Source organism: Colletotrichum fructicola, assembly GCF_000319635.2.
Source record: "Colletotrichum fructicola Nara gc5 chromosome Unknown KSG_Nara_v1_contig02, whole genome shotgun sequence".
Classification (NCBI taxonomy): Eukaryota; Fungi; Ascomycota; class Sordariomycetes; order Glomerellales; family Glomerellaceae; genus Colletotrichum; species Colletotrichum fructicola.
Window position 1 is genome coordinate 114,780 of NW_027094052.1, and position 15,526 is coordinate 130,305.

The 15,526-nt window shown below is 52.9% G+C and overlaps 4 protein-coding genes across 4 annotated transcripts; 3 read left to right on the forward strand and 1 right to left on the reverse strand.

Moving 5' to 3' along the window:
• Nucleotides 1–1,533, forward strand: CGGC5_v002691 (uncharacterized protein; the record flags this gene model as incomplete). Its single annotated transcript, XM_032031553.1, has 1 exon — nucleotides 1–1,533. The coding sequence occupies one exon, from the start codon at nucleotides 1–3 to the stop codon at nucleotides 1,531–1,533; it is 1,533 nt and encodes a 510-aa protein (XP_031888721.1).
• A 1,948-nt stretch (nucleotides 1,534–3,481) lies between these two features.
• Rdh14 (Retinol dehydrogenase 14) lies at nucleotides 3,482–4,638 on the forward strand (the record flags this gene model as incomplete). Its single annotated transcript, XM_032031554.1, has 4 exons — nucleotides 3,482–4,021; nucleotides 4,082–4,256; nucleotides 4,316–4,429; nucleotides 4,493–4,638. The coding sequence occupies 4 exons, from the start codon at nucleotides 3,482–3,484 to the stop codon at nucleotides 4,636–4,638; spliced, it is 975 nt and encodes a 324-aa protein (XP_031888717.1).
• Nucleotides 4,639–4,787: 149 nt separating this feature from the next.
• CGGC5_v002693 (uncharacterized protein) lies at nucleotides 4,788–5,872 on the reverse strand (the record flags this gene model as incomplete). The annotated part of the gene is made up of 4 exons (XM_066151022.1): nucleotides 4,788–4,865; nucleotides 4,916–5,079; nucleotides 5,143–5,242; nucleotides 5,300–5,872. 4 exons carry the CDS (start codon nucleotides 5,870–5,872, stop codon nucleotides 4,788–4,790), a joined length of 915 nt encoding a protein of 304 aa, XP_066009339.1.
• Nucleotides 5,873–8,623: 2,751 nt separating this feature from the next.
• CGGC5_v002694 (uncharacterized protein) lies at nucleotides 8,624–8,887 on the forward strand (the record flags this gene model as incomplete). Its single annotated transcript, XM_032031557.1, has 1 exon — nucleotides 8,624–8,887. The coding sequence occupies one exon, from the start codon at nucleotides 8,624–8,626 to the stop codon at nucleotides 8,885–8,887; it is 264 nt and encodes an 87-aa protein (XP_031888926.1).
• Between the last annotated feature and the right edge of the window lie 6,639 nt (nucleotides 8,888–15,526).

Consider the following 15,526-nt stretch of genomic DNA (forward strand, 5'->3'; position numbering starts at 1 on the left):
ATGATTCCCTTGGTTATTCGTTCCATTCGCGGCGCCGTCGCCCGCTACTCGCCAAGCTCCCACTCCTACTCCCTCTTGACCACCTCCAACTCAGAGCCATCATCGCCTGGTGGCTCCAACAGTTCGCCCGCGCAGTCGCAATCCTTCTTGGCTAGGCTAACTGCCATACTCTTCTTCCTCCTGCCGTCCTTCGTCCAGCGCCGACTCCGACCGAACGATTTCAAGCACCGACGCTTATACCCCACCTCATGGCTTGATGGCCTGCGCGGTGTCGCCTCCCTGATTGTCTTCTTCTGTCACTTCACAGAGAAGCATGTGGGCTGGTACTCTCAGTCTTACGGCATCAGGGAAGAGGACGACCATGCCACATCGTCACCCATGCAGCTGCCGTTCCTGCGCGTCCTCTACTGTGGCAGGCCCATGGTCCACATCTTCTTCGTCATCTCCGGCTTCGTCCTCTCCCTCAAGGCCCTGAAACAGGCAAGGAAACATGACTTCGATGGACTACATCGTACACTGTCCAGCAGCGTATTCCGCCGTGGCTTTCGCCTGTTCCTCCCCACGACTGCCTCCACATTCATCATCATGATTATGATCCGATTGGGATGGACAGGAAAGCCGCTTCCCACACTATGGGAGCAGCTGATTGACTGGAAGAATGCGGTCTGGCAGATTACCTTTAGCTGGAAGTGGGACATCACCCAATTCCTGCCCTACGACGTTCATCTCTGGACCATCCCCATCGAATTCTCCAACTCACTGCTGCTCTTTGTGGTTTTGACTGGGCTGAGCCGCATGAAGACGTACTTGCGACTGGCCTCGGTTCTGGCCATCATGGTTTACTCCCTCAAGTGCGGCCACTGGGCAGCCTTCGAGTTCGTCGGCGGCATGGGCATTGCTGAGATCGGTCTCATCCAAGAGGCACGCCGCGAGCGCGCCGCAACCGTTGTGCAAGACAAGGAGGCGTCTGACATGGAAGCATCCGTGTCGTCCGAGTCAACATCAAACACCATCGGATCCCTCGTTTTCAAGTCTTTCCTCCTCGGCAACCTTGTCTTTGCCCTCTTCGTCGCGGGGTGGCCGAATCAGCATGCCGATGTTACACCAGGCATGTCGAGACTCTGGCACAACACCATGGAGCCCTTCTTCGGCATGGGTGGCGATCTCGTCTCCTTCCCCTGGTACGCGCTTGGCGCAATCCAAATCGTCGTCGCTCTGCAGCAGATCAAGATGCTGCAAAACCTCTTCGTGACGCCACTGGCGCAGTATCTCGCCGATATCAGCTATGCACTCTACCTCGTTCATGGACCCGTCTTGGACGTCTTCTCCCACCGCTGGATGCCGTACATTTGGGCTATCGTCGGTGGTAGGGACACTGCGGGCATGTTTGGGCGGCTGTTTGCCTGGCTGGTCGGAATCATTGTCCTCGGAGTTCCCACAATCATTGGCAGCGATCTCTTCTGGAGGACAATCGACGTCAAGAGCGTACAGCTGGCGCGCTGGATCGAGTCCCTTTGCACGAGAGACGAGTAGACGGGCTGTATCGGCGATCGATTGGGCGTTTGGGTTGCATATCGGCGTTTGGGTGGACGTGTCATTGTAGACATTCGTTTTCCCTTTGTACAAACTTATGAGACTCGTAGAGCCAACATAGGCATACCACAATGAGACTTTTTTCTCTGTTCAATTCCACATCTTTGGTGGACGTCGGTCGTTTAGAGCGCATGGTGAATCCCCCACCCGAGACAGGATTCAGGAAGCAAGTGGCACAATTTCGACGGGAAGCGGGAGCAAAACCAAGGAAAGGAAGAAAAACACGCACACACGAAGGGCGACACAGACGGGAGGACGTTGTTTTATGGACGGCAAGACCGGGTCAAGCCGTCTGGGTACGACGGCGCAGCGTGGCACGTCAATTAGTCCAAGTGCGACGAAGCCGCCGGGTCCGAGATGGAGGCTTCATTGGCCATCCCGCCTCCCGCGGTGCCCGGATCCCTGCCAAGACCCAGAATAATACCTGCAAGACGATAGGGGGCCGATGGGCCCTCCTCGGAAACTGATTCTCGACTGCGATGGCCAATAATTGCTCGTTCAAGATCACGTTTTGTTGGTTCCAACATGCCTGTCTTGCTGAGGGGCCCATGGTGTTTAGAGGACCATGCAAGTTATGGGGCGAGCCTCAGCGGTAGGATCCCTCAATTGCGCCCGGATTGTTGGCTGCCAATAATCTTGGCTACGGCACAGGCTGACGCCCAGAAGATTTTCCCACCGTCGAATTACTTATGATTGGGGTTCCCTATGAGTGGTCGCTACTTGGCCGGCCACGCGTACGTCGCACTGGACTGCCACTTGCGCGACGAGCTTCGCAATCATCAAATGTCTCAGCTTCAGCTTGGGTAAGTAGTGCTCGGGACAGTAACGGGAGTGTGGGGGTTCTGAAGACGAGAGCATCAGTACCTATCCCGGCAGCGTCCGGCAATGCCAAGATAAGTGCCGGCGGGCGTCCTCCACTTTACTGGGGCGCCTGTCCCGATGTGTCGACCGCCGGCGTCCGGGAGTCGGCAGGGGAAAGCAGGTTGTGACGTTGCAGTTTAGCGGTTGCTGATAACGAGTGTCAGGGCTTGAAGTGGGAATTCGATGATGGCGGCGCTGAGCCCTCAGGGATTGCTTTTTACTCTACCTACTCAGGTATCATGCCATGCAGACGTCAACTGCGATGTAAGTGGGCGGTGGCAGCCTACCTTCCTTTCAAATGTTGCTTTCTAATATTCAGGCTGCACTGGCCTACATAGGAAATGAATGGCCGGCTGGAAGCCAAACTATCTCCAAAGTCCGGCCAGAGAACACTGCAGTCACTCAGACACTGCTGTAGGAACATGCGCGAGGGGCGGTTTCGACGCTTGAATTAATAATTCAGGCTTCAAAGTCCGACGTGGTAGTGCAGCAGGCGATCGGCGATAGGCGAGCCAACTGCCTGCAAACGTCGTGAATGCCCTTGAATCCTTTGAATCACACCAACGTCCAACGGCGCCTAACGCCGATAGCCTGCGTCGTTCTACTCAACGCTAGTTGACAAGTTGATCCTGCAAGGCATGCGCCATCAACAATATCAAACACAAGGGGATCGAGAGCCTTGCGGATTGCACATTACCTCCGGCTAAAACCGTTCGAGCCGTGATTTCAAAGTCGTTTGCGAGGTCTATGATCTGACAGCATGGCTTGCTTACACATGGCTCGGATTATCGATTTCTTGTAGATGGCGTTGTTGTAAGCCACTTGATGACGATGAGGCGTATCATCATCATCTTTGTTCATGTTTAAGGATCCTACATTGCAGCCCAAAATTACGATGTGCCACTACAAAGGATATAAAACTTGAATCCACCTCAGATAGATCCATTGATTGCATCACGACAAGCTGGACCTCACATAGCACGCTCCCAAATTCCCAATAACCAACGACGTAATAATACCACACAACATGGCCCCTCAACTCAGCAAGGATACCAACGGCAGCGATCTCGTCACCGCATACGCAGACCATATCAAGGGCAAGACGATTCTCGTGACAGGTGTTTCGCCTGGAGGACTAGGCGCCACCTTCGCAGAAACAGTCGCCGCCGCCTCACCGGCAACACTGATCCTCGCCGGCCGCAACACCACCAAAGTCCAGCAGACAGCAGACGCCATCACCGCAGCAAACCCATCTGTCCGCATCAAGACTCTGGAGCTCGACCTCGGCTCCTTGAAGAATGTCCGCAAAGCAGCCGAGACAGTCAATGCATGGGAAGATGTTCCGCACATCGATGTGTTGGTGAACAATGCGGGCATCATGGCCGTGCCGTTCTCGTTGACAGGGGATGGGTTTGAGAGCCAGTTTGGCACGAACCACCTGGGCCCGTTCCTGTTTACGAATTTGATCATGGGAAAGGTGCTGGCTGCTGCGGAGCCGAGAGTTGTGACGGTCAGCAGTGATGGGCACCGGCTGGGTCATATTCGATGGTCGGATTACAACTTCAACGTATGTTCAACGCTGCTTGCTAGACATGTTGTTCCGGGATTGGACTGACTTGACCATCAGAATGGCAAACACTACAATCAGTGGCACGCTTATGGACAGTCCAAGACGGCCAACTGCCTCATGGCCATATCACTTGCCGAAAAGTTGGGTAGCAAGGGCCTCTTGAGCTTCAGTCTCCATCCTGGTGTCATTTTCACCAACCTCGGGACTCATCTAGAGAATTTTGATTCATTGAGTGCGTTTAACCGAATCCCGCGGCTTTGACAGATTGATTTAGCTGACTAGTCGCTGCAGGAGAACAAGATGTCAACGTTGGAAGCAAGCTCATGTGGGCCGAGTTCAAACCCAAGACGCCGGATCAAGGAGTCGCGACGCACATCTACACGGCTTTCAGCCCCGACCTCAAAGGTGAGAAAGAGACCAGGACGGAGTCCTGTTTGCATAAGTACCGTAGCTGACGAAGGCATGTAGGGTTGAACGGCAAGTATTTTAATGACTGCCGCCTCGCCGACCAGTACAACGAGGAGGTGCATCCTTGGGCGACGGACAAGATCGACGCAGACAGGCTGTGGAAATTGAGCGAGAAGCTAGTTGGTGAAGAGTTCAAGTATGAGTAGTTCACGCACATGAAGACGAGCTGCCGGAGTAAGCCACAAGAATCACTGAAGATGGGTACCGGCCAACGTCAGTTCTGACCATCACCTACATAAGCCACATTATAATTAAATTTGTTTTTGATTATTTATGAATACTTTGTTCTACATTCTCATGGGGTTTGAGGAATAATGTCGCTTGGCTTCGGGGGAGTAGTGTAGTCCCCTGGGAGTTCATCCACCGGAGGTGCCTTCACAACGTCAGTCTAGTTCTTGTCAATAACGAGAAATCGTTGCTTACCTGAAGCTTCTCAGACCACTCTCTAATAGCCTCGTAGTTTTTGCACTTGTGCTTCGTGTGAAAGTCGGGGAATGGGGCAGGCGGGTTGTTCGCCCAGACCTGGCCGAGGACGCCGGTGTCGAAGTTGCACATGAGAACCTGGCGGACGGCATCAAGACAATGTGCTGCCACAGATTAGTAAATCATCTATCAATGTGCATCCTGCAGGGAACTCGAAAACCACTCACAGACATGTAGCTTGACAATGTTGTCGTCGTTCGCAAATGCATGGGTTCCCATCCCCTTGTAGTAGTCATAATTGTAGTAAAGCGCTTTTCGTACCAAGTTCTGCATTAACGATTAGTCTTCGATCCTCATCAGGTTCTGATTTGGGGAGCAGCTCACCAGACAATGGAGGTGATGCATTCCTTCCACGTTGACGAAGAAGCCTGCGCCGTACTTCTCGGATCTCTGAACGAACGACATGTCCATGCCGCTCTTGAGGCCGTCCTCGATCGAAATCACACCGGCACGATCTACTGCTGTCAGCGTCCCGGTCCCTATGAAATAAAAGAATAAAGACTTGCAGTCTACTCCCAAAGCTTCCCACGCGGCGTCAACCTCCGGTGAGCCTTCTTTCCGGTAGACATCCTCCTGCAGAAACGACCCATTAAATTCTTTCCATTCATACTTGACGTCCACATCCTTCAGAAGAGGCGACCATTGTGTAGTATGCTCGGCACAAGCGACATCGAGATTCGCCTTCCCTGAGGCGAAATGTGCACCGATACGCGCCGAGATGAAGTTGGTCACGATGAGGATGGCTGCTGCTGTAGCGTACATCCAAATCTTTTTCTTTCCGTCCCTGTGTTCCCAGAATCCGGGATTCGATTCGAGGGACTCGAGGTCCTCCTCGGCCTCGTCCACTCGCTCGGCGAGCGGTCTCGTGTAGGATTCGGACTCCTTTGACTGCATCATCGTCGATGAAGGGACTCGATGTTGCGATATCGAGATGTTCGAAGATCACCAGAGGTTAAATCAAGGATGAAAAAGAAAAGATTTCCGCGACATGGCCTGATGTTTTCTTCGAGCTTCACGAACGAGGGAGGGGCGGGTAAGAGAAACGCAGAGAGAAGCGCGATCGAGGAAAGGGAGAGGTCACCACAACGACCAAAATTGTCTGACCTCCGGAATGCCCACCCGCCGAGTCTCGGGGCACGAGAAGGGCTCTCTATGGAGTAGTCAGAAATGGTACCACATACTACGAGGCGTTGCAAATCATCGCCCCGATTCCCACGCGCAAGTCCGCATTCAGCTGGAATGCCCAACGACCGAAATTCACCGTCGCCCACCCACAGCTGCCGCCACCATCAGAACACGAAGCTCGCGGCAGGAATGTCGCCCGGTGGTGGTGTTGTCTGCAGCTGATTGAGACAGCGCATGCGGCTGATGGGCGGGAAAGGTGTTGGGCAAATCCCATGTGTCCGCCGAGACAGCAGTGACAGCGCGGCACAGCCAGTGCTTGTCTGCGGTCTCTGGCTCCGCGAAGGATTACAGAAGTGGCAGATCATCCTGCTAGCTGGGGAAAGTGACAAGCTTGACCAGGTTGACGGCTGCGGGCACCAATCGCAAAGGTTCCTGGGTGTCTTCCAACACGAAGGGAGGGCGCCTTGTAAGCTTGCGTGATATCGAGATTGACGGTCTGGGGTTGCGAGATCTCGTATCTGTGCGATGCTGATCGATTGAAACATCTCGGCCGGGAACTTTTGCTCCTCGTGTTGAAGATTGAATGTGTTGCAGTCGCTGGTGGTCGTGGCCGTTTGGACTCATGTCTCTCCTCCCTTGTTATGACGCTGATGAAGCTTATGGGAGACTGGTATCCATCGCAGGTTCATCCCGACTCGTGGCTGACATCTAGAACACAGAATCCCATCTTACCCAAGCCCGTAATACTCTGCTCATCCTAGCAACCAAAGAGGAACTGCCACAGAAGCATCTGAAGGACTCAGCCTCCATGCCACTTTGACAAGTGCTGCATGCCCAGGATCCCCAAAGTACAGCAGGCTGATGCCGGCGTATCAGCATTCGCATCCTTCATGTGTAGCTTCTGTTGCAACGAACCCGCTAAGATGACGCCAAATGCCAACTTAGGTATTCGGAGTTTACTAGGATTAGGCTTAGCCAGAGGCGCCCGAAATAACCTCTGTAAAAAGACTCTACCGCCTCCGCCTCTGTCTCCGTGCTGCCGCTTCCAAGCGACCTCCAATCCGGGCAATCCGGAAATCTCATGCCCAAGATGAGCACGAGGCACCCTCGCCAAGATGTTTCGACTGATAGACGGCTGACTGACACTGACTTCGGATCCCTGGCGGAAGGAGACTTGAAGAAAATTGCCGATCACCAGGAGGTGCTTCGATGGTAACGGTGTTGAATACAGAGACATGCCGAGCTGTTGCTGTTTCTCACGGCAGACATCTCTGCTGTCAAACATGCAGCTGTCCCAGCTTGCCAGCTCTGCCAGGTTCAAGCTTCAGCGATCTTTCCGCTGCAAAAAAGCAAAAGTTGCAGGGGTCTTTGGGCTTGGGATGGACGCTAACTCTAACGCCATGTTCCCGCAGCCAATTCCGCGTTAGTAGGGCTGATCCCCCATCCCGGGATTGGCCCGGAGAAGCTCCCGTTTGAGTAACCTCCCCTCCTCAAGGTCATATTGCTTTTACACGAGTTGAGACTACTCCATGATTAGCATCCATGCTTGATCAAGTCCCACGACAGTTGCCATGTGTACACGCACGTTAAAGGCTCAGCCCGGTAGCCACAGGGACGGTACCATCTGTCCTACCTTGGGCAACACCGGGTGTCAGTCACCGGTACCTCGTGGCTTCGCGCAAACCGAATTTCGGGGCCAAATTTGCTTCTCCAAAGTAGCCTGTGGCCGGGCAGCAAGACACTCGATATAGTATCCCGTCTCAAGATTTGACACTTTCATCTTGATCCCACGTCCGTGGAGGGAGGATTCGTACCGAGACTGCTTCGCCCTGGCTGACGTCTCCCGTTGCATGTAACCTTTCGGGCCTTTCACGTCTGCAGCTCTGACACCATCGTGTCGAAAGAACACGATGTCGATCCCGTGGTCACTTCAACGTCTCTTTCGAGCGGCGTGTCGGCGTTGAATGACACCTCGTCTACATGGCTGAATTATGCCCAGACACCGTGAAGTTCTCCATGCCCTTCCGGGATGCATTCGGCCCAATTTGTGACGCCATGTGAAGCCCAGTCAGCCGCTCATGTTCATCGTCTTGCATGTCTCTATTCGTCAAACGCCGCATTCAGCAAGTCTCTCTCTATACCCCTCGTCTGCCGAGATACGCCTCTCGTGGCATCCCTTGTCGCCCTCTGCTTTAGCTTGGAGACCCTGGAACGGTGGAATATTTGCCAGGTTGGGCGTTGGCCTCTCAGCGGAATTCCTTCCCATCGTTGGATCCATTGCTGAGTCCATGCGTGCTCTGCACTCAAGTTTACTTGCAAGAAACTCAGTGGGCCAACAACACACCCTCCGAGCCTGCTCTGTCTTTTCAGATTTTCCATAAGTAGCCCTCTGTCCGCCCTCCCATTAACCTTACTCTCAGCATCAGCATCTCCATCCTCCATCTTCATCAAAGAATCAGTCGTCAAGGTCACCCAGACAAGCTCAATCTACTCTATCCAACTTCCTTTCTCCAAATCATCAAAATGAAGGTCACCGCCATCCTCATGCTCACTGCCGCCTCGGCCGTCCTCGCCGCACCAGCGCCCGCGCCGGCGGATCCTACTCCCGTCCCTGCTGCCGTTGATGCCTACGCCGACTACGGAAAGTACACATACGAGAAGTACGCAAGCTACGGCGACTACGGCAACGCGCCTCCTCCCCCTCCCCAGCCTACCAACTATGGGAGCTACGCCGGCTACGGCACCTACAAGCGCGCCTTGGACTGGATCAAATCCAAGTTGGAATAAGCTTCGAGACTAGCGAATGGAAGACTTCCGACTTCTTTAGGTTGTCAGACGCAAGCTCGAGCAAGAAGTTGAATTGCGATGGAATTTTCACTTTGACGACTATCCTTAACATACCCCAGCCATATCGTGGGAACTATCAAGACTTGGGCTATTGAGATGGATGATATAATCATAATATGGCTTGCATCTGGCGACTTTAAATACAACTTTTGAGATAAAACTCATGTTCCTTGTGAATGTTATAAGCGTAAAGACTTTTATTATTCCCGCGCGTCATCGTAAATATACGCAGATTTGTTCCTGCCAAGAAATGATTAAAATGTCCCTAGCCGACGTGAATCTTAGTGGAAGCTTCTTGCAGAATGGCACTTATCCAACACGATAATAAGTGCTTGGTTTTTGTGTTAGACCTGTCAGAGGCGCAAGGCAGATAAGACACGAGTAGTATATTCTTGTCTCGTGCTGATGATTAATGCCCTGAAGCTTACGTGAAGTCAGAATCTGATCGATATTGCTTGGGCTTCCTGTTGGGTCGACTAGATATCATCGACGAATACCCTCGAAATCCAATCGTACAGATGGGTTTGTGCTGCCTTGCCTCTTTCCCATTTTCTCTTTCTCTTTCCCTGTTTCTTTTTGAGACCGAGTCTGTTGCGCATCTCTCTTCAGTCTTCTCGGAGTCAAAACAGCAAAGAAACGCATGCCTTCCAGATGGCATACGCAGAGCCCAAGCCTTTGGATTGGCTCCCGAAACGGATGAGCGAAGTCGACCTTCTTCCACTTCCTTATTCCCAACTTCCTGACTTCTCAATGACCTCCCGTGGGAGAACTCCAGAACCGATGGAGTGACCATTGTCTGGACCACGACGTTTAATCGTCGCTAACATGCCTATCAAAAGGAACTTCTCAGATGGTGTCGCATTGCGGCAGGCTTAGCCACGGTAAGTGAGATTTAGCGTGTGCCATGTCTTGAGAAAGCTCTATTCAAGTGCCACACGCAGCATTTGCTTGCTTCACATGGAAACGGAGACAGTATCTAGATGAGGTTAGTTGGCATTTGATGCCAGGACCCCTATCTATAGGGATACATCTGAATAACCTGACATAGAAACATATTGAAAAGGCCACTTTGATGCTCTTCATGGTTCCCATTCGCCCGAATAGCAGAGCTCAGCATGTCGTAGGAAATGAGTAGGGAAATGTTGCCGTTTCAACACGCATACAATACCTTGTTTATGAGGCACAGAGAGACTATCGAAACAGACTCAGGGACTAAGATATACTCATTAAATGATAGCTATGGACTAAAAGGTTCCCCAAAATGTTGACGTTATGGCGGTCTGTATATGAGGCGGGCCCGAAAGGCGAGAGAGAACCAGAGGCAGACCGACAGCGAGCAGCCATGATAACTTAGAGCAATGTGTCAACACTCGAATTCCAGTTTCCGTATAAGTCGCCTCGTTCTCAAAGAGAAAGAGACCTGGAAACAGACTTCATCAACTTGTATGTCGTCTGCCTTTGCTTAAAGGGGCGTCGTTTGAAATTTAACACAGGCTTTCATCGCTATTCCCTAGCATTTGAAGCTGCTGATACCGTCATCTTACTCCAGGAGAACAATCGTGAAATCCATAGATTATTTATTAAACGTTGGGATCGGTCTCATTTTTGATTCACGGAGGAATCGACCAAGTCGAACTCACTTATCGAAGACAATTTCCTTCACTTTGAACCGTGCAAAAGAAAGTCCAAGAAAGGATCAGTCTTTGGTACATTAATGACGGAACAAAAACAATGTGATTATGAAATAATTTCAAGCATATTCTTCTCGGGGTACAGTCGGTGTGTCAATGAGTCTTGGAACCTGAACATGGCTCCCGTAAGGCGCTCGCACATGGAACAGAACGAATATTCATGAACCCACAGCTTAAGTTAAAGATCCCGAATATCTCGGTTTCGCCGGACTGAATAAAGTGTGGTATTGGTGTATCTCAATGTCGCTTGCATCTCTTTTATATCGGTCCCATTTCAATGCGTCCACACATACAAACAGCATACCGAGACAACGCACCCAGCCGACCCGTAAGGAACGACGCGGGGAAAAAATAAGCCAAGTCATATAACCAAAACGAAAAGCCAAGAGCCATCAACTTCACGGTTTCAAAGGAAATGGGAGAACATCGTCATATTCAAGGGCCAAGCTGACACCATCAATGGTTTGCAAGCCGTGCTTTATGATCATATGACCACCAGCTCGCCCGCCTCTGCTCGTCTTAATCTCATTTCGTTTGACGTTGAAACCGGGGTCAAGCAAGCAGCCTCAAGCCCTCCAAAGCACAGGTCCCTCCGTACGGCATTGAATCCAATGCAGCGGCAAAACACAAAGACAAGCTAGCCACGTGTCACTCTCAATGGGCGCACTCACAGACGTGACATTCATCGCTCCCTCAAACAATGCATTCAATCGCAATGTCCCTAGCCGAAAGGCACCAAACCGGTTTGCCGTAGCTTCGTCCGCTGCCGGTCGGTCTGCAAGGGAGCATCGAAGCCCGCGTGGAAACCTGCATCCGACGAAATTTATTTGGCCCCGCTTGAGCTGCAAGCACTTCCGCTCATGTCTCACACGTTGCCACTCTATGAGAAAATTCGCGAGGCTGGTAGGAATCCCTGCTGGTTTCGCCTGAAAGAGGGAAAAATTGAGTCTTTTCCCAACCTCCTCAATTTTTGTCTATTGATAATATTATCGGCCGAGATGTCGTCTGAAACGCCCGGCGTCCATGCACGCTGGGCGTGCCCGCTAGCACCGGGTGGCTCCACACCCTTCTCCGATGGCTCGGCGGGGGACGATGATCATCGGGTTCAGCGGGCAGTGGTGAAGACGATGGAAGAAAGTGAAAAAGAAAGGGATTGTCTATTACTGGGTATATATTACATGAGCCAACCTCCTGGATTGTTTGCCAGCGGTAGAAGGAGCCGGCTAGCATGAACCAGATGTCTCAACCTGGATCAGGAGATTGCGCCAACCTTTGCTTCCTATGCCGATGACGACGGGATCGAAGATTGATTTCTTACACCAGGACAAAGAATTGCATGTGTGGAGGAGGTGAATGCTCGAGGGCCATTGTTATGCAGCCCTTAGTTATAAGAGTGAAGGCTTCAGTGAGACAGAGCCTCTATCCGCGCGGATATCCAACGGATGATGTATGGTTGGTTTCCTCTTACCGTTGGCCGGCGCGCTCGCCCGAAAAGATCTCAGCAAATGATGAACACAGTTTGCTTTTGATGGGCCGTTATTCGGTCCTTGCAGATGGAACGCTGACTTGCAGCAGTCGAAACACGCAACTCAGCCGTTCGAAGACCGTCTCGCCAGGTGAAGCGTCGAAGACCAGCCTCCAGGCTAGACTGGGCTGTGTAAGTCGTACTGAGCTACTGCATCACGTAGATGATTTGCATCATGATGAAGGAGAAGCGTCAGAGCCTCACATGAGAATCCTGTCTTGTGGTCTGCGTCAGGGCGGGCTGCCCTTATGCAGAAGAGATTGTGTGTGTGTGATATGTGTGAGATGATGGGTTTGGCGACGTGGCTCGAGTGGCCGTCCATGACTATGCATGCATGAACTGTGTTAGCGAGGGTAACAGTCGACTGGCTGCATGCCCAATGGGACGATCAGGGCAGTTCAGGTGTGTTGGAGTCTGAAATGAGATTGGCAGTGCATTCTGCATCCAAGCCGTTGGCTTTACTGGAATGACCTGCGCTGGTGGTATCTGTTTCGCATCAGGATATGTGCGGCACAACTGGCAGCGCTGGCTGGACCCAAGTTGATGGGCCTTGCATACCAGGTAGATAAAGATTCGGTCTGGGCTGAGTGATATCATAAGCCGAACAAGACAGCCTGGCGGCTCAAGATATCTGCAGTAGTACGATAAGACCAAAGTACCCAGGCATCGTGGCATTGATGCTCAATAGTCATATCCCACCACATTCACGGTTGGCGTGTGGCGATTGTGGCCGCGGCAAACGGCCAACAATAAGCGGATGGGGGCAAGGGGCGAATGGGAACGCTCGTAGACGGGCGTGACCTACAAGATGGTCCGGCGAAAGCGAGAGATGGACCAAGGCTGGCGTCATCTCGAGGAGACAGAGAGCCAATGATGGGGTTACGCATGACGGGAGGTGAGCAGTAATGGTTGAGATTCTCAACTTTGTGGACGGCGCGGAGGCCCGCGATCCAACAGACCCGGACCGCGGGAGGCGAGAGGCCATGGACCGGTTGGCCATCCGTGGTGGGAGGCCGCGATGACAGACCTGGCGTGCCGTGGTTGTGGTATCACTGAGAGGTAATCAAGTAGGACGAAGTGCTATAATCAAGCGATGGACCGGGGCTTCCAATGGGGAAGGTAAAGCAGGGCATGTCATGTCATGTCAAGTCAAGTCAAGTCACTTGGCCTTGAATGCCTCGAGCGGGGAAGTGGAGGGCGAAGTACAGATACGAGGAGGGATTCAAGGGCAGCTCATCTCCCCTGCATCTTGACGGGCCGGGCTGTCTTGGACGGACAAGTGAGGGCGGCTAAGCCAACTGGCGGAGTCCAGCTGGCGTGGTGCTGAGGTGTGGCCATTGGATGAATGAAAAGAGGGGTGAGTTAGACGTCCTGATGAGGTTGGAGAGACCAGAGCGAGCGGTGACCGTCATGATTCTCAATGGTTGTGGTTTGGAGGGAATTCCCTGGATGTTCGGTATGAGAATCTCTCTTGATGCGTAAGTAGGAAGTGGAAAGACGCATCCATGGATGATTGCTGCCAGTCAGAGGTATGGGTAGCTTGGAGCTTGGACCGGTGCATAAAGTCGAGGCGTGGTACGTATGTTCGCAGATTGGCATCTGAACTCCTTACGAAGGCAGACGGGAGTACAAATACAGATACAGATACAGATCCAGGATGGGCGGCAGTGGTTGCAGATGTGGGCGAATGTCATTTCGCGTCAGGTCGCGATTGCCGATGGAGACGTGGACGGACGGATGCGAGGGGGGAAGGTGGACTTTATCAACGCGTATCCCGACGTCTTTCCGTCTTTTGTCGAGTGTCGAATGTCAGCTCTGCCTCCTCCCTTGGCTGAAGATTAAAGAGACCGGGAGGGAAGCTGAGGGGAAGAGCGCTGAATGATCTGCGCTTGCCCGAAATGGGAACACGACGTGATTTTTTGGCGACACGATTCGACGGCCGTGTCGCAGGTGCCCACTTAAACCACGACGCGTTTGATTGGGCGTCTGACGGCTGCACCACGACGCTGCAGTAGCACCGCCCTCGCGCCTGCCAATGAGAAGCGGCAAGTGCCCGTCGCATGAAGTTCGTTTTGCAGCGGTTCCACTTGACTTGGAAGGAACCTAAGTGAAGGAAGGAACCACTCACCTCAACTGGCAGTGACACTCACCACTGTCGAGTGGGAAGGAAGCAACCTGCCTCTGCCTCTGTCTCTGTCTGTCTCTCTCCTCCTCTCTTTCCCTCTAGGTGTCATGTCTCTCACCTGCGTCCTCTCCTGGACCTGATTGGCACTCATCACGAAAGTCACACGTTTTCACCACGTCCTCCAGTCCTGCCTTGGTCCTGCCTTGGTCTTTACCCAATTTCGTAGCTGCAGCCAGCCTGCATCCCAATGAAGCCAGGGCAGTCCATATTTCTTAGGGTGCCGTCTGAGGCCTGAGCGAGCCCTGCCAGTGATTGTCCCCTCCCTTGCTTCCCTACGAATGCCTACCGCGCCTACCCACCTTAGCTGGCCCCCCTGGTCTGGTCCACGTCTCCACCGAAAGCCGCCGATGGTGTTTTGGCGTGTCCGTCTTTTTTAGAGCAAGGTACCCGTCATCCCGTCTCTTAAACGGCCACCGCGTTTGTACTCTTCTCCTCCCGCTGACAAGGCGACTACTCAGACACGCTTGCTTCCCACACCTCACACCTCACACCACACACACCACAAACGCACACCGTCGTCTTTCTTTCGTCGTTGCCCTCGGCGGTACAGACAGTAGCTTCTCCAAGCACGTACACCCAAGGCCTCGCATTAATCGACCAACACCGCCTGTTACCCATCCAAGACGATCCCCCTCAATCACTGGCCGACTCAGACCCGACCCGACCTGACCTTACCTTACCTTACCTTACCTTACACGCCCGCCCATCGATTCCCTGGCCCCGTGCGCGCGCGAAAAGAGAACGACATCCCGCCAAAGAGAAAGAGAGAGAGAGAGAGAGACAGAGAGACGCTGATCCCTGCTCCCTACCGATTCTCGCGGCCTCTCACACTCTTTTCTCCCTCTATCCCCCCCTTCCCACCCCACGCCAGCTCCTCCTCAAACTCCGTTTCTGTCACTCTTCCGCTCTCTCATCCACTTCCTGCAAGAAGCTCCAAAACACACCTCGATTCCTCTGCGTGGACGAGAACAACAAATAAACAAATACGCTCCTTACCCCATCACGCCCACCGCCGCCTTCCAATCCTATAGCCCCAACCAACGTCTGTCTGGCACCGACTTGCTTCACTGGGGAGAGACTGGTGTATCGACGGGACACCGCTTCAACCTGCCAGTCCCCCCGCCTTACACCCCCGTGGTCCCCGTTCCCCACGAATCGAGTCTCGTCCGTCGATCAGA